Source organism: Ovis aries, chromosome 5, assembly GCF_016772045.2.
Source record: "Ovis aries strain OAR_USU_Benz2616 breed Rambouillet chromosome 5, ARS-UI_Ramb_v3.0, whole genome shotgun sequence".
Classification (NCBI taxonomy): Eukaryota; Metazoa; Chordata; class Mammalia; order Artiodactyla; family Bovidae; genus Ovis; species Ovis aries.
In genome coordinates this window covers 8,235,006-8,249,328 of record NC_056058.1, presented here as the reverse complement: position 1 = coordinate 8,249,328, position 14,323 = coordinate 8,235,006, and the positions used below count along the sequence as shown (strand labels likewise).

Genomic DNA, 14,323 nt, shown 5'->3' with positions numbered 1-14,323 from the left:
CTGGCCAAGCAACATTTACAATTATCTAATGAGGAGTTCACTATAGCATCTAATGAGGTGGAAGATCTTCAAATTGATTTAAATGATATTTTTTTCCTATGTACACTTTTCCACATAAAATGCCCTTACCCGAAGCCAGCTATTGAACAAATTGAGAAGTTTAAAATCAATTCTTGTAAGCAAATTTTATTGAATAAATGTCTGTATTAGATCCATGTTGCTGTTGTAAAATATTGCCAAATAAGTTGCTTAAAATAAACAAATATATGCTTTTATAGTTCAGGTGTCAAAAGCTTTAAATGAGTCTTGTTTGGCTAATATCAAATGTTGGAGGGGCAGTACAAGATGGCAGCATAGAAAGATCCTAAACTCACCACAACCCATGGACACGCCAAATCTACAGCTACATGTGGATTAATTTCCTCTGAAAACTAGCTGAATATCTTTGCTTCTGTGCTGTGCTTAGTCACTCAGTTGTGCCCAACTCTTTGTGACCCCCATGGACTGTAACCTGCCAGGCTTCTCTGTCCATGGGGATGTTCCAGGCAAGAATACTGAAGTTGGTTGCATGCCCTCCTCCATGGGATCTTCTCAACACAGGGTCAAACCGAGGTCTCCTGCATTGGAAGCAGATTCTTTACCATCTGAACACCAGGGAAGCCCATGAATACTGGAATGGGTAGCCTATCCCTTTCCTAAGGGATCTTCCTGACCCTGGAATCAAACTGGTGTCTTCTGCATTGCAGGCAGATTCTTTACCAGGTGAGCTATCAGGGAAGCCCCAGATGAACATCTGCTCCACAACAAAGGATAGTAGGACCACATCAACATGGCAGAAGAGACAGAGAATTGGTCTCTTCAAAAACCCCACCCCAGCATAGTAACCCACAAGTGGGCTGGATTTCACATTTACAGGAATCTTTTCCTGGTGACTCAGATGGTAAAGAGTCTGCCTGCAGTGCAGGAGACCCAGGTTCAATCCCTGGACCGGGAAGATCCCCTGGAGAAAGAAATGGCAACCCACTCCAGTATTCTTGCCTGGAAAATCCCATGGACAGAGGAGCCTGGCAGACTACAGTCCATGGAGTCACGAAGAGTTGGACACGACTGAGCGACTTCACTTTTTCCTAAAAGACGATAGATTAGTGCCATACATTTTATGTGTCAACCCTTGGAACCTGCACCAGAAAGACAAGCCACCAAAATATGTGACAATAGGGCTTATTTCCAGAAGACCCCAAAGTCAGTGTGGAAGGGAACACTTGGGATAAAGTGCTAGAAGTTTGGAACTCTAGAAGGCAGAAGAGTTCGTGGAGAAGGGTTAGTATAAACAGGATTCACCTAACTTCTAACTTGGTCTCTTGGGAACAGAAAATCGTTACGAGAAACTTCTCTCTAGACCAGTTCACTGGGAGAAATCACATGCTTAAGGATGGAGTAACAAGAGGGAAATGTCCCTAAAGACCAAATCTAGGCATCCATAAATATCTCACATGCTGCAGTCCTTCTGCTTCAGCCACCTCAGAGTAGGGGAGACATGCTCATTGCTTTTGGAGTCCTGCATCTGCAAAGGGACTTTAGTTCGTCTTGCTGTCTTGTCTGAGAACACAGCTTCAGACTCCATCACAAACCATCCTTAAGGAATTCAAACTTCCACACAAGATCTTCCTTTCAAAGAACCTAACTAGGTGGGTCTAAGGACTCACAGATACTTCAGGTAAGATTCAGAGAGAATGGAAGATGAAAAATTTTACCCAAGGTCACAAGAGATTCTCAGGAGACTAGTTCAGAGCCAAGACTTGGACATGTTTGTGCTAGCGACGGAATGAAACACCAACACTGCAGAGTGGTTTGAATCTTTTTACTTTAACTCCTTGCTTCTTACAGCTGCTTTATTTTATATCCTTTGCACAATGATCTACAGGGCAAGTTGCCAAGCACTATGATTTATCGACTATACAGTGCGCAGGCGCGGAGCGAGATAACCTTTACCTTATTTACTGCAGCTAAGACTTTGTTTTGAGAACTTCTTTATCAACTTAGAATCCATTTTGTCCTTGGGTCTGTTCCTTTTGAGGAATCAGAGAAACATCCTTGTGTGCAAGAAATGTTCTTTTCCCACGGGAACAAACAGAGGATTCCTGGCTGAACATCTCGTTTGTAAGAATGTTCAGCCCTGGTTGAGAGTCTCGTTTGCAAGCACTTCTCAACCTGCCTTATACCTTGTTCCCTACATGTTTGTTTGTTGGTTGACTAATTTATTTATAAGGACTTTATCAGCGGCTTTTCAGGTGTCACAGTGGTAAAGAATCTGCCTGCCAGACTTTAATTATGTTTCACTTAATTTTGTTTTGATACTGCCATATTTAACCTAGTTTTGTTTCCACCTCATTTTCAATTTTTTTCCATATATGTGCACACATTTATGAAAACAAAAGTGTGAACAAAGCAGAGGAGATTCTTGCTCATTTGGATATTATAATAGAGAAAACAGAACACAATAAAATAAGTTCATGAATAACAACATCCTCAGCGATAATTCATCTGAAGAATGGAGACAGACAGTTGTGGTAAATGCTGTATATTACAGAGTATGAGCTGGGGAGAATTTTGCACGAGGAATAGGAGCAGAACCTGGACTAGTGTCCAAAAGGAAACCTACTGGATATGTCTGAAAGGGAAAAAAAAGAGAGAGAGATAAAAATTTACAGCCCAAGAGAAGAATTACACAGAGAAAAATAAGAGAAAGGCCAACCTCATTCACTATTGGACCATATGGAAAATTGGGGTGGCAAATAAATAGGAATAGGTACAGGATTAAAAATTAGATCAGGGGCCTGACACTGATGACATGATGAAGAAAGCGGAGCAGTAAAGGTCCAGTGGTCTGTGTGCCCTTGAATCCAAGGTACTTCAGCACCCAAACAGCTGCCTCTTCTCTCTGAAACCTGGCTCCTCTGTTGGGCTCTTTATTCATATTGATTTTCCCTCATAAGCAGGAACTGCCCTTTTAAAAGTTTTCTTGCCTTTACTGCAGTGGATTCCAGAGTTTTTGACTAAGTCCCAAAGTAAGATATGCCTTTTACATCATGATCCTGGGTTGATCGCAAAGAATCAGACGTGACTCCACAACTGCACATGCACACTAGCATGTCTGTATAGACAAACACAGACAAACACACATATACACACACAGACAGGTTCCTAACCATGCATATGACGAGCAAAGAGGGTCATAAATGATTTTGTGTGTATCCTTACTAGTTATCATATACTATGATACTTTTTGTATGTTTCATTTATTATATTCTATTTAATTTTTGCAGACCATAGTTCAAAATAGGTCCCAATGGGACCTAATCTGAGAACATGAAAACATTCCGCTTGCTTGTTTTCCATGCCTATTCTAGTATTCCCCTGCATCTTTTCTGTCACTTATTGTCTTTTATTGGCAGCAATTTTTGTGAGGCCATATTCTTTCAAGTCCATGCAATATATATTGAATTAGTTACAGTTCCCCACTAAATCTGCTCAGAGTGGGGTAGGGAAAAAGTGGTGAATGTGTATAACATTGCTGCATGTGTCAAGGTTCTCACAGTCTAGCAGGGAAAAAAGACATGGAATTAAATAAAAGTTACAGAGAGAAGAATAGCCCCACCACAGTGCTGTGTGTGTGTGTGTGTGTGTGTGTGTGTGTGTGTGTGTGTGTGTGTGTTGTAGGCCATGAGAGTCCTCAAAGGAAGGGTATATGAAACTGGTGTACACCAAAATGTTCCCCTGAAAATACAGATGACAGAATGTCAACCAAATATGAAAACAAAAAGTGGATTGATTTTTGTGCTCAGGATTCCTTAGAAATAAAATTAATAACGTGCAAAGAACAACTTGTGAATTATGGACTCCCTGTACCTTAAGGTCGGAGAAGACAATGGCACCCCACTCCAGTACTCTTGCCTAGAAAATCCCATGGATGGAGGAGCCTGGTAGGCTGCAGTCCATGGGGTTGCTAAGAGTCGGATGCGACTGAGAGACTTCACTTTCACTTTTCACTTTCATGCATTGGAGAAGGAAATGGCAACCCACTCCAGTACTCTTGCCTGGAGAATTTCAGAGACAGGGGAGCCTGGTGGGCTGCTATCTATGGGGATGCACAGAGTTGGACACGACTGAAGCAACTTAGCAGCAGCAGCAGTAGCAGTACCTTAACGTTGAGTAGCAGCAGGAAGGTCACTTCATTCCTTAGCATCCTCTGGCCCCCTCTCTCATCACCCTCCCTCTTGGATCTTCCCCTTGGGAAACTGGCTTCTTTGGAGCCTGAAACAGGTGTCTTCTTCAGGGCCTTTGCATTGGCCATTCCTTCTACCAGGCCTCTCTTCCTTGAGATCTCTGTTCAAATGTTACCTACTTTGCCAGCCTACCTGAACACCTGGTAAAGAATAATACCCCAGCCTCTCTCCCTTATGCCCCCTTTTTCTTCTTTTTATCTGTCACCATTTAACATGTTATATGATTTTATATTTGATAACATTATTTCTCCAGCATCCAATAATAGGAACTTTTGTCTCTCAGCACACTCTACCCCTTGCCTTGAAGCTGGTAAGTACTCAATTTATGAGCCCCAGAGGATTGACAGAAATCTCATTAAAAGTATGCAATACCTGACCTCTTGGGGAAATGGCTGCAAAAGACCAGGTATTTGTAATCAGAGATGGAACAGGGAATGCCCTGAAGGGGACAGATTTCACACCAAAATTATAGGTATTGATTTCATGACTGCAAAATATAAATTGTATCATTTGACTATGCCAGTAATGCTCATTTTTGTGAAAAGTGGTCATATCATTTGGGGGGATTTAATTCCAGGTCATTCCTTCTACCACATGGAACCAGAGAATGATACACATATTTCAGAATTTCTTCTTCTTGGAATATCAAATGAATCAGAACTTCAGCCCCTCATATTTGGGCTTTTCCTCACCATGTACCTGATCACTTTGTTTGGAAACCTGCTCATCATCCTGGCTGTCAGCTCAGACTCCCACCTCCACACCCCCATGTACTTCTTCCTCTCCAACCTGTCCTTTGTAGACATCTGTTTCATCTCTACCACCATCCCAAAGATGCTGTGGAATATCCAGATGCAGAGCAAAGTTATCACCTATGAAGGCTGCATCAACCAGATATACTTTTTACTACTCTTTGCAGGGTTGGATGACTTCCTCCTGACCGTGATGGCCTATGACCGGTTTGTGGCCATCTGCCACCCCCTGCACTACACAGTCATCATGAACCCCTGGCTCTGTGGACTGCTGGTTCTAGTGTCATGGATGATGAGTGCCTTGAATTCCTTGATACAAATCTTAATGATGTTGCGGCTGTCCTTCTGTAGAGTCCCGGAGATCCCCAACTATTTCTGTGAACTCAATCAGGTAGTCCGAAGTGCCTGTTCCGACACCTTTCTTAATGATGTGATGGTGTATGTTGCAGCTGGGCTGCTGAGTGGTGGTCCATTCACTGGAATACTTTACTCTTACTCTAAGATAGTTTCCTCCATACGACGAATCTCATCAGCTCAGGGGAAGTACAGAGCATTTTCCACCTGTGCATCTCACCTCTCAGTTGTCTCCTTATTTTATTGTACAATCCTAGGAGTATACCTTAACCCTGCTGATGCCCACAACTCACACTCAAGTGCAATAGCCTCAGTGATGTACACTGTGGTCACCCCGATGCTGAACCCCTTCATCTACAGTCTTCGGAATAAAGACATAAAGGAGGCTCTGAAAAGATTCATTGAGCAATAAAAGGGCAAACTCTTCTGGGGCTAATAAGTGGATCCAGAAATTGCCATTCTTCCGTAAGACTGTGAACATATAATTTGTCTTTTCTATTGCTTCCTTAATTTTACGTTTTTTGACTTCAACTTCTGTTTATATGTAAATAATGCAGTTTATTAAGCTTTCCCATTTATTTCATTTTCCTGCTTTGACATATTTTCTTCCAAGCTTATATCAGAAATATTTGCAACTTCCCTTTTATTTCTTGAGTCTATGGGAATTTCTTAAGAATAGTATCTTTTCAAGTGACATATATCATTTCAAGTTTTTTCTTTTATTTTACTAAAAGAATAGTTAGAAATTGTATTACTCATATTGAATAAGCTCTACTTGGCACCTTCACTATGTAATTTAAGTAACTCACTTTATCAGGCCTTTTCTTCTATCTCATACAGAACAATGACTGAGAACCACTGACCTAGAGCAAGAGAACTAGAAAAATCTCATGTTCTAATCACCACACACACCTTACTCACTTCATAGCTTTGGTTTTTTGTTTTTTGTTTTTTGTTTTAATTTAATTTATTTATTTTAATTGGAGGCTAATTACTTTACAGTGTTGTAGTGGTTTTTGCCATACATTGACATGAATCAGCCATGGGTGTACATGTGTTCCCCATCCTGAACCCCCCTCCCACCTCCCTCCCCATCCCATCCCTCTGGGTTATCCCAGTGCACCAGCCCTGAGCACCCTATCTCATGCATTGAACCTGGACTGGCCATCTATTTCACATATGGTAATATACATGTTTTAATGTTATTCTCTCAAATCATCCCACCTTCACCTTCTCCCACAGAGTTGAATAGACTGTTCTATACATCTGTGTCTCTTTTGCTGTTTTTCATATAGCATTATCATTGCCATCTTTCTAAATTCCATATATATGCATTAGTATACTATATTGGTATTTTTCTTTCTGACTTACTTCACTCTGTATAACAGGCTCCAGTTTCACCCACCTCATTAGAATTGACTCAAATACATTCTTTTTAATGGCTAAGGAATATTCCATTGTGTATATGTACCACAGCTTTCTTATCCATTCGTCTGCTGATGGACATCTAGGTTGTTTCCATGTCCTGGCTATTATAAACAGGGTTGTGATGAACATTGGGGTACATGTGTCTCTTTCAATTCTGGTTTCCTTGGTGTGTATGCCCAGAAGTAGGATTGCTGGGTTATATGGAAGTTCTATTTCCAGTTGTTTAAGGAATCTCCACACTGTTCTCCATAGTGACTGTATTAGTTTGCATTCCCACCAACAGTGTAAGAGGGTTCCCTTTTCTCCACAACCTCTCCAGCATATATTGTTTGTAGATTTTGGGATCGCAGCCATTCTGACCTGGGTGAGATTGTACCTCATTGTGGTTTTGATTTGCATTTCCCTGATAATCAGTTTAATCACCTCACCCTTCTGAACCATAATTTTGCAAATTTAGAATGAGGCTTATAATTGTACATCCTCATAAGATGTTCTGTGGCAAAGTAACAAATGAGACAACAGATATAAGATGCTAAGCTCAGTCCATGGTGCATTAAAAGATCCATGTGGATCTCTTATCATTACCAACTTTTTTTATGATTAAAGGATTAAACCCTAGCTTTTCACTTGTGTTAAAACAGAAAACACCTAATTGATGTGTCAAAAGCGTTTTGAAGTCAGGGATTATTTTAGCTATGGTTCCATAGCAAAGGAACACAGCTCTATCCCTTATTGAGGAGGAAATAATAATTTTCTGGAGATAGTAACAGCTGCATTCCCATCACAAGATAGTGCTTTTGAAACCCAAGGGTCTTAGTCCAGACAGGTTCCTCAGACTTAGAGGACACTTTGACTCAGAGTTGCAAAAAGTGTCAGTGTTAGAACTCTGGGATACAGGAGGGTTCATGGAGTAGTAATAAGAATTGGATACACTTGACTTCTAATCTGGTCTCCTGGGAATGACCAATCAGCTGAAAAAACTCCATTCTGTCCAGACAAGTTCCCCTGAGGAAATGATGTGTGAGGATTGAAGTAATAGTGGAAATGTGCTGAACATGTATAATGAGCAGATACCGCATATACACAGAGCTATAAATATCTCCGCTGCTGCAATGTCTGAGCAGCTCCACCTTTAGCTGAACGGGGCATGTTTTGCATTTGGATTCTTAATTATGGTTCAGAGACCCACGCTTCACTCTTTCCTGCTTTCTTGTCTGGATTCAGAGCTTCAGTCTCCACCATCAACCCTTCAAGAGGAATTTGGACTTCCACACAGAGACCTTCCTCTCAGACTTCCTATCTGGGTGAGTCTGAAAGCCCAGCAGGAGAAAGTCAGAGAGGATGAAACCCAAGAACATTTACTTGAGGTCACCTGAAAGCCCGAACTGCTGGTCCAGAGCCAAGGTTGTCTTAATAATTTATAATCAGTTTGTTTCATATGTAAAAAAGACAAGCGTCTACTGCATTCAGCAATTCAAGAATTGTTGATAATTATGTGATGGGGACGAAAACCTAGTTAGAGGAGACTCAAGAAGAAATGGAAGGCATAGTGGTGTCAGTAAAAGTCGAACATTTCCAAAGAGATTTGCAGTTTAAGAGAGTAGGAAAACATGCTATTTGGTTAAGAGTGGCTTGCAGTGAAGTGATGACATTTTATGTATTTATTTTTGATTTTTGAGATGGGGTATATTTGAGCATGTTCTATATTCATAAGGAAAACCCAGATCAATGGAATAGCTACTACCTGGAAGCTTACAGTTCTTAAGACACACATTTCATAGAATCTTTTCTCACATTGAGTATTCACTTGAAAAAACTGAATTTAGTATACAGAGTCATATTATGCTAAAAGGCTTAATTTTGCATTAGGTTTGTTACCCGGGAGGCTGAATATATTTGGGGGGTGAATTATCATTTGCTTCTCTATTACATATTATCTATGCACATTGTTTCATATACTGGCATTTGAGTGTTATTGTTCCTTTCTTTTTTTGCTCTATTATTTCCTCTGTAATTTTATTAATACCTCTATGAAGGCACCAGAGTGTACAAAGCAGGTAAGGTCTCTGATGATTTGGATCTAATATTTTAATAGATTTAACATTTATTTTATTTCAGAATAAAATAAACACATATATTGCAAAGTGTCATCAGGTACAAATCACGTGAAGGAAGGGATAGGTTCTGTGGTGTTTATTGGATTTTGTAGGGTATATTATGAGGAGTTTATCACAGGTGGGACAAGTCTCAGAAGTAGAGTGTGACCAAGGGGTTTGCCACCAAAAAAAAAAAATCAAAGCCAAGGAATAACAAAGAAAAATACCACTTAAGAAAAATGATAGGGGGCTTACGTCCTGGCTCAGTAGTGAAGAATCCACCTGCCAATGTAGGAGACATGGTCCAATCCCTGATCCAGGAAGATCCCACATGCTGTGGAGCAACTAAGCCTGTGCACAACAATTATTGAGCCTGTGATCTAGAGCCCAGGTGGTGCAACTACTCAAGCCCACACACCCTAGAGCCTGGACTCTGCAATGGGAAGTCACAGCAATGAGAAAGCCACACCACAACTAGAGAGTAGCCCCTGCTCGTTTCACCTAGAGAAAAGACCGCACAGCAATGTAGACCCAACACAACCAAAATTAAATAAATAAAATCTATTTTTAAAAAGAAAGAAAAGCAATAAAAAGGAGAGTCATGCACTACTGGACCATATGAAAATTGTGGACAAATATGCAGGGATAAATATGCAATAAAGAATTGACAGAGGGCCTGATGTGGGCGCGGTAGTGAGGCACTGGAGGAATAGAAGTGCAGTCAGTTTGCGGGCCCTTGAGTCTGAAGTCCCTTCAGCCCCCACACTCCTGTCTGGTCCTTCTGCAACCTGCTCTTACCTTGGCCTCTATTTATACTGCTTCTCCTTCAGCAAGGACTGGTCTCTTATAAATGTCTTCTTGCATTTATTGCAGCGGGTAAGTAACTTTTTTGACTCTGTCATGTGATCCACACATGCATGCATGGGCATGAGCAAACACGAACACAGGCATCTGACTGAACAAAAAGAATCAGAAAAATCCTACTGTATGTGATGCAGTCTGACATTTTAATTTTCCATTTCATTTTTTCTACCTTATTTTATTCTTACAAACTACATAGTGTGAACCTCTAATAGGTGTGAATCTCAGAATATGGGAAACGTTTCTCCAGCATGTCTTTGAAAACTATGTTAATGTTTCCCTGGTCCTTTTTAGCGATTTCTATGAGAACGCGTCTTTTTCATTCCTTCATGCAGTATGTATTTATTCAGGTACTGCTCCCAGCTAAACAAAATCTAAGGGGTTGAAGAGTATGTATGATATTGACATATGCCTCAAGGTACTTATAGTCTAACAAAGAATAAAAGATGCAGAATTAATTAAAACCTCATAATGATAACCCTGTATCTAAATGACTGTAAGTGAAATTCCCTGTTTTCTGTACAAATGTTTTAAAAAGGGGAGAATTCATGAAAGAAATGATCTGAAAAAGAAGATGGTGTTTTGGAGATAGGGAGGGGTGAAAATTCCAAATAGAGTGGTTGATTCTCTGAGGAGGTGCATATAAGCTCTGAGTCTTGAGCCTGTGGCATCAAGTGAAGCTGTGACTCAAGTTTAATATTCATGAAATTGATGTGAGTGAAGGCAGCACAAGGGTGAAGTGGTGGTTCAGTCACACAGAGTCAAGGCTAGGATTTGAAACTGTGGAATCTGGAGCTCGTTTCACAGTGGGGAGTCACTGGGAGAGAAGGAAGTCAGGGAGTTGGTTGTTTTGAAACACAGCTGTTCCCTCTGACTAGCACACACTTCTACGCAGAGAGACTCATGTCTCCTTCATTCTCTTTCTTGAGGTCTCTGATCAAATGTTTTCCAGGCTACCTGAACAATACAGTATTGTAAAATAAAAAAATTAAATTAAAATAAATAAATAAATAAATTTAATTAACAGAAAAATATAATAATAAAAAAATAATAATACCCTTATCAACTCTCATCTTTATGTTTGATCTAATTTCCTTTTCTGCACTTGTCAACATATGATCATTTGTATGAGTTTTTAAATTTTTTACTTATATATTTTCTCCACCATTGAACTACAGGACCTATTGTCTCTCAGCACCCTCTCCTGTTTCTCCAGAATGTAGTAGGCCTTAAATTTGTATTCCCTCAAATGCATGACAAAATCCCTCATTACAAATGTCGAATACCTGACCACTAGGGGGAAAAGCTAATTGTAAGATAGGCTTTCCTATTTGGAGATGGCATAGGAGATTGGCTTGAAGGGGAAATTTCTACACAAAATCATGAATATTTTTTGAATGCAAAATATAAATGTTAGAGTTCACCTATGTTTGCAATGCCAATTTTTGAAAAACTAGTCATGCTATTTTTTGTTTCTAGGCAGTCATTTGCATCACATGGGACCTGGGAATGAGACACCAGTTTCAGAATTTATTCTCCTGGGATTATCAAATGAACCAGAACTGCAGCCCCTCATATTTGGGCTTTTCCTCTCCATGTACCTGATCACTGTGTTTGGAAATCTGCTCATCATCCTGGCTGTCAGCTCAGACTCCCACCTCCACAACCCCATGCACTTCTTCCTCTCCAATCTGTCCTTTGTAGACATCTGTTTTATCTCTACCACTGTCCCAAAGATGTTGAGGAACATAAGGACACAGAAGAAAGTAATAACCTATGAAGGCTGCATCATCCAGATGCATTTTTTCTTATTTTTTGCAACATTGGACGTGTTCCTCCTGACCGTGATGGCCTATGACCGCTTTGTGGCCATCTGCCACCCACTCCACTACACAGTCATCATGAACCCCTGGCTCTGTGGACTCCTGGTTCTGCTGTCCTGGATCATGAGTGCTCTGAATTCCTTGACACAAAGCATAATGGTGTTGTGGCTGGCCTTCTGTACAGACTTGGAAATCCCCCACTTTTTCTGTGAAGTTAATCAAGTGGTTCAGCTTGCTTGTTCTGACACTTTTCTTAATGACATGTTGATGTATTTTGCAGCTGGGGTGTATGGTGGCATTTCCCTCACTGGAATACTTTACTCATATTCTAAGATAGTTTCCTCTATACTAGGAATTTCATCTGCTCAGGGGAAGTATAAAGCATTTTCCACCTGTGCCTCTCACCTCTCAGTTGTCGCTTTATTCTTTTGCACAGTCCTGGGAGTGTATCTTAGCTCTGCTGCTACTCACAGCTCACAATCAAGCGCTGTTTCCTCGGTGATATACACTGTGGTCACACCCATGCTGAACCCCTTCATCTATAGTCTGAGGAATAAAGACATAAAGAGGGCTCTGAGAAGGATCATTGGGATGGCAGCTATATAAGGACCAGTTTTCCTGGGGCTGAAGAAATGCCTGTGATTTTAGGGCTCAAAACCTCAGAGCCCAATTCTTAGATCAGGTTGCTGAAGTAAAACTTGATCCATTTATTTCCCAAAATTTCCATTTCTTTGAATTCAAGGCCTCTACATTTTATTATCAAATGAAATTATATACTGGGAATTGTACCAACTTTTATTATTCTCCCCATGAGTGTGTAGTCAGCTGTAAATCCCTCTATTATGTTTCTAAGTGATGTTGAATAAGCATGCCATGCTCTTCTGTCTTGAATTGGTTTATGGTTATTTCTGTATCTATGCTGATCTCCTATTTACAGAAAAAAATGAGTTTATCATGTGAATTACTTATTTTTAATTTCAGCATTTCTATATCCATAAATGATGTTTGACTTCCTTCCCAATTAGAAGACAGCTCTCACCCATGTTAAGTGAGAACCACCTGCCTAAGCCCTAGATTCAACCCTTAGCCATTCACCATCGGATTCTTTTCCATTTATTAAGTTATTGGAATATAATTACACAAATAAACTGCATAACAGTTTGAGGGGCTTTCCTGATGGTCCAGTGATTAAAAATCTGCTTTCCAATGCAAGGGACACAGGTTCGATCCTTGGTCTGGGAACTAAGATCCCACATGCTACAGGGCAACTAAGCCCCTGCACCTCAACTAGAGAGCCCACATGCCACAACTAGAGAAAAGACTGCACACCATAATGAAGAACCTGTGCAGCCTAAATAAGTAACTAAATAAAAAGTGTACAATTTAATGGAATAAACAAGCTATCCAAAACTGAGAACATAATGCCTATTTCTCTTTGTGTTTAATTTGACAGTGCACATAGCTTTACATGCTTTATTATGTAATTGTGAAAAAATTTAAGCTCCGTGAGCCTGTTTCCTTGTTTATGAAGGTGTTGTGAAATACTAAACAAAACTTCATATGGATGCTATGAGAAACAAATGAAATGTGTGGACATTTCTATTCTAATCCAAAGAAAACAGCTAAGGGCTAAGTTCATTTCTGTGTGTATACTTTTTTTTTTTCTTTCAAATAAACAGTGTAGTACACATGTGTGCGTGCACACAGACATCTTTCATGTAGAAAGGAAATGAGAGGAACTGAGAGATTGAAATGAAAATAATGAACATTTGAATTAATATAAAATAAAAATATAGAAATATAGACACAAAAATTTAAAGTGCAAATGAGTAAGCTCAATTTGATGTGAATTACTTTTCCTACCTCAATGCCACAAAAGAACCACAGGCAGACAGTTGGCATTTACATCTATAAAATTAAAAATGTATTGTATCAGCTAATGGGGCAGAATATCTTCAAATTGATTTAGTTTTTTTATGTAATATAGGCTTTTATTTACTTAATATGGGTGTTTGACATAGCATGCCCTTACTCAAACTAAGCTAATGAATGGAGAGGATTAAATTTTATTATTGCAAACAAATTTTATTCAATAAGTGTCTACATTAGATTTTTAGTCCAATTGCAAAATACTTCCACACTAGTTGCTTAAATAAACACATTTATTCTCTTAGATGTCAGAAGATTAAAATGAGTCTTGTTAGGCTAATATAAAATATTTGGGTGACAGTTCAAGATGGCAGCATAGGAAAAACAGAAAAAGCTCAAATAAATCAGAAATGAAAGAGGAAAAATTACAATTAATATCACAGAAATGCAAAGGACCACAAAAGACTACTATGAATATTTATACCAACAAATTGGACAACCGAGAAGAAACAGAAACATTCCTACAAAACAAACATTTTCCCAAGAGGGAATCATGAAGAAACAGAAAACATGAATACACCAGTTGAAGTGACTTAGCAGTAGCAGCAGTTACTAGTAAGGATATTGAATCAGTAACCGAAAACCTCACAACAAACAAAAGTCCAGGACCAGAAGCTTCACTGATAAATTCTAATAAACATTAAAGATTAGTATCTAGCTTCCAAAAACTTTCAAAAAATCAAAGAGGAAAAATGCTTCCAAACTCACTTTACAAGGCCAGAATTACCTTGATTCAAAATCAGACAAGGACAATAAAAGAATAAAGAATTGTACCAATATCATTAATGAACACA

The 14,323-nt window shown here is 39.4% G+C and overlaps 2 protein-coding genes and 1 long non-coding RNA gene across 3 annotated transcripts in view; 2 read left to right on the top strand and 1 right to left on the bottom strand.

Annotated features, from left to right (window-relative positions):
- Window positions 1–14,323, bottom strand: part of LOC132659866 (uncharacterized) — a 995,695-nt gene that overhangs the window by 824,910 nt on the left and 156,462 nt on the right. The window lies entirely within an intron of this gene.
- Window positions 4,881–5,804, top strand: LOC101105497 (olfactory receptor 7A17-like). Its single transcript, XM_042249779.1, has one exon. It carries the CDS (start codon window positions 4,881–4,883, stop codon window positions 5,802–5,804), a length of 924 nt encoding a protein of 307 aa, XP_042105713.1.
- On the top strand, window positions 11,251–12,336 carry LOC101105246 (olfactory receptor 7A17-like). The gene has a single exon (XM_042249778.2). It carries the CDS (start codon window positions 11,274–11,276, stop codon window positions 12,204–12,206), a length of 933 nt encoding a protein of 310 aa, XP_042105712.1. The 5' UTR covers window positions 11,251–11,273; the 3' UTR covers window positions 12,207–12,336.